This window comes from Aquila chrysaetos, chromosome 19 (assembly GCF_900496995.4).
Source record: "Aquila chrysaetos chrysaetos chromosome 19, bAquChr1.4, whole genome shotgun sequence".
In the NCBI taxonomy this organism is placed as follows: domain Eukaryota; kingdom Metazoa; phylum Chordata; class Aves; order Accipitriformes; family Accipitridae; genus Aquila; species Aquila chrysaetos.
In genome coordinates, this window is record NC_044022.1 from 10,242,184 (window position 1) to 10,255,194 (window position 13,011).

Here is a 13,011-nt window from a genome sequence, read left to right on the forward strand (position 1 = left end):
TCAGAAATGTATCAATATTTAGAATACTCTCCACTGCAAAACTGATGCTTTAGTGTACTGACAATTTCAGTGACTCCTCTCTTTCAGCAGCAGTAACATATTTAAACCTCTCTCAACTGCCTTTTTTAAAGCAGAAACCAGTGGAAATATTCATACTTTGTAAATGTGTCAATATGAATAGAATTTAAAAAATATTTTCTATTTAATGGTTTATTTAATTTTTAATAGCTCCCAAATGCATTGCTGCTTACCCTAGCATTCTGAAACAACTCTGATTTAAAGGCATCCTCTTCTTTAAATATACCAGTGTAGCAATAGCAACCAAGAACACCAATCAGGAGACTGATGCATCGGACAAAGTGTTCTGCAGCGACAACCTTAAACTAAATGAAATACACAGTATAAACACCAGTGGTTTATCATTAAACTTTTCACCAAAATACAGAATTCTTTAGTCTTTTTTAAACATTTTTATATACAGATTTCACCAAAATCAACGAAGATTTGCATCCTAGTGTTTTGCACTGCAGTTGCCACAGCTCCCTAACAAGTCCTTTTGGCTCTCCATGTTATAATATTCTCTTTATGTCCCATGGCCCTTACATTTCCTTCCTTCACAATACTTTAAAATAACACTCTTGTTTAGATTCCATCATAGCAATACTTCCAGCTCTTCCGACATGCTCTGTTTATCTATTTTACCTCCTGCCGGGACAAGAGACAGTATGAGCTAGTCAGGAATTATATCACATTCCTACTGCCGTCTCTTCTGATCTTAGTAAATTTGTAAGTCACTTCTTAGCAGCTACTGTGTCAACAAACAAATGGCATAGATGGTTGTAAATGCATGCAAGCTTACTGCAGAAGCATTTCAGAGATCCCTTTTTACCTGTCTAAATTATTTGGATCAAAGGAGGAGAAAGAGCAGACAAATAATTTTTTGTCTTATTTTCTCAGGAAGGGAGACCAAAAAGGATTGCTATCACATTTTTGAAAAGCAGGTATCTATAAAAAACAGATGGGAAAACTTATGCATACATGCCATTGTTACAGATGCAAAACCAGGGACAAGGAAGGCACACCACTATATTAAAACCAAAGCTAGCCTGTCAAAAGAACTGGAAGTTTAAAAAGCCTGCTGCTTTTGTTTTCACAAACTTTACCATTATGTGGTGGCTCTTCCTCCACAAGTCAAGATTCTTCTCCAAAGGAGAGATTCTGCGGTGTTTCAACAAGTGGAAGATACAAATAGATTCACGGGATAGTTCAGGCTGGAAGGGACCTCAGGAGGTCTCTGGTCCAACCTCCTGCTCACAGCTGGGTCAGCTCTGAGGTCAGACCAGGTTACTCAAGGCTTGATCCAGTCAGGGCTTGAAACCCTCCAAGGATGAAGACTGCACAACCTCTCAGGCAGGGCAACCTGTGCCACTGCCTGACTGTCCTCACATGATAAAATTATTCTTGTATCCAGTGTGAACTTCTCTTGACTCTGCCTGCTGTCTCTCATCTTCTTGCAATACACCACTGTGAAGAGCACAGTTCTGTCTTCTAGACAATCTTATAGGCACTGGCAGGCTGCCCCAAAGCCTGTAGGTCCCCCCAAAGACATCTCTGCTCCAGGCTGAACAAGCCCAGTTTCCCCTGTGTCTCCTCACAGGTCAAGTGCTGGAACCCACACCACCTCAGTAGCCTCCACTGAATGCACTAAATGTCTGTCTTGTATGGGGAGGCCCAAAACTGGATGCAGTATTTCAGATACCATCTAAAGGCACCGAGTAGAGGGATATAATCAGTTCCCTTGAGCAGTGGCTGTGCTCTTGTTAATATAGCCTGTATTTGCAGCTTTCTTTACAATTACCCTTTTACACAGCTGCCTCTTTTTACAAAATCTGTTTTAGACCTCTATGTCTCCGGCTATCTTGGCTGAAAACTGGCAAGAGCTTAAAGCGTTACAGGCGCACAGAAGTTGAAACCAACATCACAAAAAGCAGGGTAACCGTGGTTTATGTGGCAACTTTGCACACACTTCTACTTCTATGCAGCCTCTACGTATTCCCACACACTTATGAAAACTATGGATATTTTGCCAATGATGTAAAAAATACAGACTTCTCTACTTCATATTATTGGATATAGTTTTTAAAGTGCTTGTGGTTCATTTTTGCCAGCAAAGGAATGAAAATCTATATACATTGCCTTGAAAATATATTGTTTGGGAGCACAAATATAAGGATGTAACAGTAATTTCTAACTTACCTTAGGAGCATAGCTGCTTAAAAGCTTTTCTGACATTGCTAAGAGACAGTGCTCCAGTGTTTCCCTAAGATTTTGGTTGATGGCAAGTCTTGAACCAGTCACATTTTTCTCTGCAACATTTACTGCAAAGTTAGTGAAAATATCCATTTCATCAAATGTTGTCTGCAGATACAGCTCTTCAACGTCAGAAAAATTGTCATCTTCTTTCCCTTGCAAGTGTTGCGCGCTTGAAGAAGAGACATCATTTTTACTTTATCAGCCAGTATACGACTTAGAAGTCATTAAAACTATTATTTAAATACAAGAATAAACAAAAGCAAATTAAAATATTTTATCTTTTTGTGCTTCCAAACTCTGGTTGATCTTTAATTTCTGATGTGACTTCATTGTGGAATGGATACTACCACTTTAGCTCTGTCTGAAGAAACTGCAAGGAAAAACAAAGCCTGCACACAGATCATATGTTCTACTCTAGTTCATAAAGCAGCATCTGTTTTGTGTTAAGATGGATGACCTCAACCTACTTTACACAACTGGAGCAGAAATTCACTAAAGCCCTGAAACTAGTATTTTTAACTTCTAGTAAGAAAGTCTTATTTTCCACCAGAACAAGTTATACACATTTTAGTTTCACTAACAGGAACCTAGATATAGTCCAAGAGCTTGAACATATCCACCAGTGAAAGATGCAACAGCATTCATAGACTGACTCCAACAGACCCAAGTAATGTGTGGCTGGGGCCACAAATATAGGTGGAGTGGCATGAGGACATATGTACAGCAAGCATCTAGCCAACTTTCTACTTAGCATCTATCTACAAGAAAACTCTTAAGATATATGCTTACTCTAGAATGGAAGATAATGTTAAAAAGCATTAATATATATTCGTACAAAGTTACAAGTTACTCGAAAACTGTAATTGTAATGAATTAAAAATACCTAATGTACTTACGGATAAAGAGCCAAATACTTAGATGTATTGCTGAAGAGAGATGTTACACATATTCCTTATAAGGTGTTTTGTTCAGTACCTGAAGCTTTGACTCTGTCAGCAAGAGACTATTTTAACGTCTGCTCAAAGCATGTTAGCAAATTGCAAAAGCACTATTATTTTTATGGTGTCTGAAAGATGTTGTACAGAAAGATGGAAAAGAGCTTGAGGAATTATGCATTTCATTATCTCTGCTTGCTAAAATGAAAAATATAAGAAGCTTAAGTATCTGTAATGATTGATTTAAAAACATACCATTTAGCATCATTTTGGAAAAAAATCATGGCAGCTCTACAGTTCTTCATTGTAAGGCTCACAAGAATTTTTTGTAATATAAGATGAGGAAAATCACTGTAAAAAAAGAAAATTGTTTTGTATTTTCTTGCAATCAGACAAGCTCTTGGGATTCCTGAAGCGCACCTAAACATTAACCAGATTAACAGTGTATCTTCAAAGAAGTTTAAGTTTTCACTTACAATTTCTAACACATAGTTCATGTATCTGCTATGCTATAGACAGATAACTAAATTATGTCCCCAGAATGACATTCTACAGTAGGCTTAAAAACCCTATAAACTCTACCAAAGCTTTAACATAACACAATCCTGCAAATCTACTTTTCCCTGGGCAATTTTCTGTGTTATAGGGTGAGCTTACATATAAAATTATGGCACCGAGACTTTACCCGCAGAGCACAGGAGGCAACTCTGCACATTCTTCCATTTCTTCCTCCAAATAGCAGGACAGTAACCACTTCATTATTGCCTCCTTTAACACAGAATCCATATTTCTTTCACAATTATTCTGTTCCATTCCTATGTCCAAATTTTCTGGCACTGAATAGGCAGACATCACTAATGATAAACAACATACAGCAGAACTGTAACAAAAATGGAACACATGGCATTTGTGAGAAATAACGTGGTATTTGTTGATCAGCACTCTAAAGCAAAGTCAGTATTTCTGCATGCTCAGGAAGCATCAAGTACATAAGCAAGTGAACAAGCACACATACTGGAAAACTCCTTTGTTAGAATCTTTGCATTTTCAAAAGCCACATTTTGGCTATTACAGACATTTCCTGTCTATTTTAAAGACTGTTCCAGCATACTCATTTCAGAATCAAAATATATTTAGAAGAAAACATACTTTTTAACTTCAAAAAATCAACATCTCTTTCAGCCAGTTTTTAAATTTTTAGTCCATTTTATATTTTTAGTCAATTTTAAATTTGAAGATGCTTGCCTCTCCTCTTCTGCCTCTGCTTTCAGACTTACATATGTATTTATGCTTGTTTCAAATGCTTAAAATGCAAAACGTAAGCAATTCTTAACTAGAAATACAGCCACAACAATAATATTATTTTGAACAATACAGTGGCTTTGGTTGCACAGTAACAAGCAATGTGAATCAGACACAAAATATTATCCTTGCTTCCCATTTTACCTTGAAGGCTTGCATGCAGGTCCTGAAAATATCTTCCAGAGTTCTTTATCTGTTACAACAAGGTTTCCTTGAATCATAGCTCCAAGTAGCCCAAAGCTCTCCACTTCAATTTGCTGGAAACTTACGCTACGAATGGTAAGGGACCAAATCTTTGCCCAGATTCTCTGGAGCTCCAATTTGTGGGTGCTTTTCAAATCAGTTTTCTGGGTTTGACACAAAGCTACCTCTGTAAGACACTTCAGCACATATGGGGTCCTTTCTCCTCGACGCTGCTGAGGCAGTAACTGGTGAAGTACATTGAGTAAGGGAGGTAGTTCACTGTTAGGAAGACTCATGGGATACTTCGATATCAATTGAGCTGTAATCTGTAACCTTGAAAACACAAAGTGAAGCAATTAATATCAAATATACATAAATTTGTGTCTTCAAAAGTAACTGAACAAACAAAGCGCTCTCCGATTGTCATTTCACATTTATACTTTCCAGTATTGAGCTGATTTGTTTACTGTCAAAGGTTAAAGATTCAGTATTTCTATTGTATTTATTTGTAAAGCCTGCTCATCTAGCCTCACTACCACTAATAATTTCTTACAAGCCGAGTTCACTGATTTCTAATTTCTTACAAGCTGAGTTCACTGATTTCTAATTTCTTACAAGCTGAGTTCACTGATTTCTGACCACAAGGGAAGAAGATTTCAGGCAAAACCATTATTTTTCTCCTTCTTCCAGACTAGCCTGTTATACACTCTGACCTGGGGAGTGACCTCAAGGGTGAAATTCCATAAACAGGAAACATTACAACGTCATCTCTGCAGATAAGAAAAATAAAATTTATCAAATGAATAAAATGTTAAGCTAGGGATGGTAAATTGGAAGGGTTTTGCTCATAGCAATAGTTGCAACTCTACTCAAATTAGTAAATTACAGCACTCAATATTTCTTAGAGATTGCCACCTCCACACAGAATGGCATGTTAACTTCTCAATTGGATCCTAAACAGCCACTTTGCCTCAATACTGCGAGCAATGAACACACATACACACACAAACCTGCTGCCCCAGCTCAGGACCCAATTCACAAGCAGCTACACTGTTCTGGTATCTTGTACAGCAGTTTCCAAGAAAAGTCAGAAAAACAGAGAGGAACAGTAACAGCAAAAAACATCCAGTGTAATCTATTTTAGCTAAAACATCAACATTCTTGGGCTTAGGACTACAACTGGTAGGTTCTGGAAAAGTCTAACTGTGGTCTTTTAACAACGACTTGACTCCCTGCTACACTCTCTGCTACAGACTCCTTCTTCTGCAGCAGTCAGTGGAAGAAGATGTGTAGCTATACCTCCAGTTCAGAAGTCCCTCATGTCAAACAAAATACCCTTAGATAAAGACTGGTAGTATCTAGCACAAAAGACAGGTAAAAAAAACAGAGGCAGTAATATCTTATACACTACAACACAGTTTACCAGGCCTCATTTGTTATTTCTTAGGAAACCAAAAGTTTTTAAAGCAAGAGTGCCAAGAACACTACTCATTACTTTCCAAATGCTGTGAGAAGCTAAGCTTAATTACAGCATGTGCTGACACCTAATTTGAAAGCACAACATATTCAGGAGAACACTTAAATGTAAAAAGATGTCTGTAGTTATATTTGTTTCATGTAAAGATGTTATTACCAAGGTATGACATCAAAATCCTTTTGGGATCTTTGCAGGTTGTCTCGAATTACCTCCCAGCCTAGTTCAATCCTTCTGCGCTTGCTTAGTACTGTTTCATCACTGGACTCTCTTTGTGAAACATCATATGACTGGGTAATTTCCAGAACTTTGGTATCCTCTGTAAAAACCTTTTATAAAGAGAAATTAAAAAGTACACAAATTAAAAAAAAAGTAGTATTTACAGGAAAACTGAAACGTCAAATTAAACCAGTCCATTTTTCACTGTGTATAAAGCCTCTTAAGAGGCAACCAGAATTATTATTTATTATTCTTTACTATAACAGAACCTCTGCTTATAGTCTAATAAGCAACACTAGTGAAACCTAGTATAATTTAGGAGTCCACACATTTCTAAACTGCACAAAAATTAGCAACTAAACACAACAGAACACAGACAAAAGGTACTAAGACTTCAGTAAATGATTTTGAGGAAATGCTAAAGCCGTATTACTTTAAAAAGCAAAACATACAACACAGTAAATATATAGTCAACTTTATATTCAAATAAAAATGTTACCTGATGACAAATATCAGCCATTAACTCAATCATATTTTCCTTTAAAGCAATATTACGTGAGCTTGAAGAATACTTTCTTCTACTACTGATGAGATTTATTTCATTCACCAGCAGATCATATAGGTTATGCAAGATACTCTGCCATTTTGTCGAGTCATATGCACCTGAACACGCAAAACCAATTAAAAGATAACACGTAACACCCACTTGATACAACACACAAACCTACCTAGACAGCACAAAATACAGCCAAAATCAGAGTAAAGCATACAAAGCTTAAACACAGGCCTGCAAAACAAGTCTTATAGTGGAGAATGAATGAAGTAAAAAGTGAAAAAAGTTAAGAGAGAATTTAGTCAGTGTATGTAAGTAATTAGGGTAGGAACGAAGTTTCTAATAAACAATTCTTTATCTGACTGGAAAGACTACAATGATATGCAATGGATAAATTTGGACTAATTATAAACTCTTTGTCATTTGTAGACAAAGTAAAAAAAAAAAAAAAAAAAAAAAAAAATCTTTTAAAAAAAATGATGCTATAACTGAAATGGGCCATGACAGGCAAACACAATTACTGAGTCATGCTCTCTGATAAGTTTTACACAGTAGAGTCAGACTTAGACCATAGCAGTAATTTCTGGGCTTAAATAAACCTGGTAAGATATGAATACATGTGGCAATCTAAACTCAATCTAAACTATTATTTCCCTTCCCCAAAGACTTTGTGTTTTGATTTAGTAATTAAAATCACCTTTTGATAAAAAAAAACAAACAATCAACGTCTACAGGACTTCACACAATTAATATTCTTTTAGTGCATACAATTTGAAAACCTCATTTTCACTTTCACTCGATATTAACCTATAGCATAAAACTATGGACAAGTAATCATCACTCCCATTAATGTTTCCAAGCCTCAGTATCAAAATTCAGAAAGTTGGCAATATAATTTGAACAATCACATACAGTGATAGAAAAAAAAACCAGGGAGCTTTTTATTGTACCTTTTCCCTGAGTTTTTGCACCCTTTGGATGATGAATACGAACTTGGAGGCGAAATAACTCAATTACTGATTCCTTCAGGGAATCCTTTGGTCTATACTGAGTCCATATATAAAGCACTGTAGGCAAAATTTCTTCCCCTACTTTACAAATCCGTATGCGACAGTTGACAGCAAACTTATTGCAGAAGATATTCATTGCTCCAACAATATGATCCAGGCCTGCAGTATTCTTTTCCTGCCTGCAACATAAACCAAACACTCACACTTCCAGAAGAAATAATCTTATTTCTTTTCACAGGAATTGTCTGAATGTAAATACTAGCAAGTAACCATATTCAGAATATTATTTGCCTAACAAATGCAGAAGTTATTAATATTTTAAAGAATTTATTAAATTGGTGTTCAAAGACAGAACCAAATATGTCTAAAGAGGTATTACCTGCTATTACTCAAGTCTAATCCCAAATACTTAAAATGAGTTATTCTCTAAAAGTAAGTATTAGCAAACAAGAGGAGCACTTGCAACATACCTTGCATACTGCATTGCTTTTGAAAAGAAGATAAACATATCAGAACTCAATCCATCAGTTTGGAAGCAGTACCCCCTCATAAGTGTGTGAATTATCCTAGCCACCAAGACTCTATTAATCTTCCCAGAAGGTTTGAGGTATAATTGGCCATACAGGATCAGCAACTCTGCAAACATGTTAAAAAAAGTATATATGACATAGTGTGTATATATGTTGTAAATATGCAAATATAAATAAACATATGTATTACAAAGGATTACATAAAAAATGCTTGAAGTAAAATATTGCATTAAATGTACAGAAGCCACCATTCTGAATTCAACCTCATGTCATTATTCACAGAAGTTAACTGGGGAAAAAATTAAAACATGTGGAAGTGTCTACACTGGAAGTAGAGTTATATTCATTCTGAGCCGGGATGCAATCTGCTTTGTGTTGCACTGAGGCAAAGTAGCTATAGCCACATGATCAACTTTCACAACTACTTCCACACTCAACTTCTACTCTACATTGATTGCTCAGCACAGCGGGCTCCATTTGTTGCAGAATACATAATAAAAGTACTCAGAACCAATTTACAGGCACACATACATTAACAAAGAATTTCACATAGCAGGAACAGGTAAACACATCAAAACAGTTGGTACTGAGGCTCCCCATATTTTCATTACATGCAGTTCAGCTAGTTCACTCCAACCCACAGACCAACACATCCCATGCTTTGCACTCATTTACAAGTTTTCTGAAGGAAAGGCCCCTTCCTCAGATTTTTGCTTTCTTATGTCAAGGCCCATTTAGGAATCATCACACTGTCCTTTCATCAGCCTTGTACCAACCACAGTAGCACATTACTGATCCAACCATCACCATCAGTTTAACACAACACATAGAAAAGCCTTGCTGCCACTTCATTTATCCCACCTGTAAGTGACATGATACTGTCCCTCAGTCCACCAATGGAAAATATCCGCTGCAAAGAACCACAAAGGGAAGTAATACTGATTCAGTCCTATGACCTCAGTAGCTATTCTGGGACAACACTTTGCATGAATGGACATCCACCTCTCAGGCTTCCTGTTCTCTGAGGAAAAATACAGGTAGAATGATCTTTTGGGAATCCCAGCCACTAGGACTACTTTGTTGACAGTCAACCAGACATGAGCCCAGAGCAGCTGTATCATATAGTCCTTGGGATGCAGAATGATCAGTTACTGTACTTTTGCTCTGTAGAGTGACTATGACCTAGAAGAGCCTGACAACCCTCATCTCTACTGGTCAGCAGCTCATCAGTTTGGGGTAAGTAAGCTCCCCACGGACAGTCAGGATCAAGGCCTCTGAGGCACCATCTCAGAATCTCTTCTTTTGAATACTCTGCATGGGTGACATCGATGGCATCACCCAGGGCCCTGAGCTCTGGATTCCTGTATTGTGGAAAAGCCAGCTTGGGACAACTATAAATTGCAATGCTACTGCTTCATTGCTGTGCAGGCCTTCGTAGACTTATGGACATCTTGGACTCCAGCAGGACCTATAATGCCAGCTTCACCAAGCCTTTCGTAACTCTGGCCTCAGGTTCAATAGAGATACCAGCACCTTCTTTCCAAGCAGGCATAGGGGTCATCTGCAGAACTCTGGTGACTCTCTGAAGCATGGGAATCGGGGACAGTTCATACCCCTATATTACTGGGTCACAAAGCCTTAACCTGGTGATAACTGTCCAAGCCTGGTTTAACTGTGTCCCTTCTGCATAAAGGGTGGAAGTGGAATGTGCATCAGTGACCTCCCAACGCCCTCAGAACAGTGGGCCCTACACAACTGCAAGTACACTGCAGCACAGGGTCACAACAGCCCACAGCCAATGCTCCCTGTCCCTGCAGGGGATTCTTATACTGGGACCTCCTCAGGTTGGGAAACTGCTCCTGCTCACACCTGCAGAGCACTTACTGGATGAACTCTTTCCACATCTACTCTCCATGCTTTCTTGTGACCTCCCCTTGCCATTGCTGCGATGCTGTAAATCACATCAGCAGGAATCCAACAGCACCATTTGACACCAAGAAACTATTTCTTGCACAGGTCTTTTCACCTTACCTCTTTTGAGCACAAATCTTGCATGTAGTAAAATTCTAATTATCTCTTTGCTTTTGTTATACACCTCATGGGCATGGTGTTATACACCTCCCCATACTACAATGTCATCAATGTACCGTAAGCGTACTGGGGCACTGCCCTCTTCCAAAACCTTTTGTACAAGTCCCTGACATATGACCTATGCTTCCATCCTTGTGGCAGAAGGTGCTAGGCATATTGTACTCCTCTCCAGGTAAAGGCAAACTATGGTTTACACTCAGGGGCCAGGGAAATGGAAAAAAATGCATCAGCTGTGTCAATGGTCATATACTGGGTAGCGCTCTTTGCTTTGAGTTCCTACTGTAGTTCTAGTATACCTGGTACTACAGTGTTCAAGGGTGATGTTACCTCATTCAAATATCAATTACCTCTGATTAATATCCAATCCCTGCTGGATTTTTACATGCGCCTGATGGGATTGTCAAACAGTGAATGGGTTTGAGCAACTATCCCTCAACTTTCCAGTCCTTTGATAAGACCATGTAGAGGACTGAGTAAATCTCTGTTGGTCCAACACTGTTACCAGTGCACTGAGTTGCAACCAGCACCAACTGAGGTGAAGTCTGTTGCAGCCCTGACTCCTCCTCCTTCTGAGAGAGTCAGACAGTTGAGCAAAGAGGTGTCCTCATTCATTACTACAGTGGCAATACCAAATGCTCACTGACGTCCTCACAGGTCCCTAAAATATCTATTTATTAAAAAGCCAATGCCCAAGATGCAAGAGGCACAGGGTCCCATTACCAATTCCCAGGGCTTCCAGTTCCCTTCAGTAAGACTACTGCATACAGCTTCCACTGGCCTCACGTGACTCCTTTGATGATGCAGCCAGTATATAACAATATGACAGCTCCTCATAATTTTTAAGAGTATGACTATCAACATTCAGAAGCTCAGAACTTCCAGCATATAAGAGCACCTCATGAAGTCGGTATTTGCTTATCAAATCTAACTGCTTTGGAGCAACAGCTGGAATCCATGTTCTTACTTTCAACTCCTGCACCAGATCACCAATTTTATAAATAGAAAACAGACTTCTCCATTGTACTCCAAGAATTATAAACAAGCATTAAGGTCGAATCACTAAAAAAGGTTATGATAACCTTTACAAAGCTCATATATCCCTCCTCTAATAAATGCAACTTGTTTCATTTAATGGATTTAAGTCTGACTTCCTCTAGATTTATGGCCTTCAGTCCTGCCTCACTTCAGTAATTAAATTCTGCCGTGCCCCATATGATCTAATGTCAAAATTTCTTCTGTCACACTTCCAGCTTCTGTCCATACACAGACAGTCTCAGCTAACTTCCACGTTTCCTAAACTACCTAACTACCACACAGCAGCTCCCATAGGCTCCTCAAGCAACCCATACGTACCTTTCCAGTGACACTCAGCCTTAGTTTCCCTTCTCTGCCTTCTTCACTATCGGTCTTCAACATCCTGGCTTCTTGTCCCATTCCCTACCCACCTACCCTCAGTTCTACCTGGGTACCCAGCTCTTCTTCAGATGCCTTTCCTGCTTATTGCTCTGAACTCCAGGTTCCAGCCGCCCTATCTGGTCAGTCCCTGCCTTCACATTCTGCTCCAACCTGCAGGCTGACAGTCCTTTGTCTTCTACCCCACTCACTGGCTTCTAGTCTCAAGCAGCTTTCCTATACAGTTCCAGCTTCCCCTTCAATCTTCAACTTCCAGTTCTATCTCCACGGCCAAATAGTACCAAGTTCTTTAACTTCTGAGATCTCACCCTCAGGATAATTACCCAACCACACCTCCCATCCCGAGTGGTTCCATTTTAGTCACTCTGCTTTGCCAGCCTTCGGCAGGTTTTTTTGCCTCCCCTTTCACTCCCAGTATCACCAGACCCCTCTTCTGAGTTCCTTGCAAGTTTATTTCCATTCTGTAGTTAAAAAACTCTATTCAAGCTACAGAGTATTTTCTCATAAAATGCTTTTCAAAAAAGCAACCTCTGACTTCAGAGCACTACACTATGCAAATAAAGATAGTATTTCTACACTTCCTCCAAGATTGCACATACAACATTCAACAAACTAGACTATAAAACTTCTAATACCAGGTTTTATTTCCAAATTACTGTTCTATTACATCAACAAATGAAAACAGATGAGTTGAGAGCTTAGTACACGTCAGATGATTCAAGATACATAAACATTCTTCTCCATGCTAAATAAGTCTTGGAGTCAAATCCTCTGAAAAGTGAAAAATTATGTTTGCATTTCCACTCAGTTCAGGTTGTAGGCTATATCATTACTCAACTTTTTAAACTGTTTTTGTCTATTTAAATCTTAAGCTTTCTAGTTTTTTTCTTTATATGCAATATATGCATATAACAGTGACTCAATGGGTTTTTAGGACCTTCATAAGCCAACAAAACTCAGATAATAAAATTTAATAGTAATACATTAA

The 13,011-nt window shown here is 38.4% G+C and overlaps 1 protein-coding gene across 3 annotated transcripts in view; it reads right to left on the bottom strand.

The window, feature by feature from the left end:
• Positions 1-13,011, bottom strand: part of ATM (ATM serine/threonine kinase) — an 88,486-nt gene that overhangs the window by 62,543 nt on the left and 12,932 nt on the right. For 2 of the 3 annotated variants that reach the window (XM_030042440.2, XM_030042438.2), the window contains exons 6-14: positions 8,460-8,625; positions 7,930-8,168; positions 6,926-7,089; positions 6,367-6,536; positions 4,695-5,066; positions 3,934-4,128; positions 3,504-3,599; positions 2,257-2,482; positions 252-383 (exon numbers count right to left, since the gene is read on the bottom strand). In XM_030042440.2, the coding sequence (XP_029898300.1) occupies positions 252-383; positions 2,257-2,482; positions 3,504-3,599; positions 3,934-4,128; positions 4,695-5,066; positions 6,367-6,536; positions 6,926-7,089; positions 7,930-8,168; positions 8,460-8,625 (1,760 nt within the window). The remainder of the gene's footprint in view (positions 1-251; positions 384-2,256; positions 2,483-3,503; positions 3,600-3,933; positions 4,129-4,694; positions 5,067-6,366; positions 6,537-6,925; positions 7,090-7,929; positions 8,169-8,459; positions 8,626-13,011) is intronic. The other variant, XM_030042441.2, reaches the window with a different exon arrangement.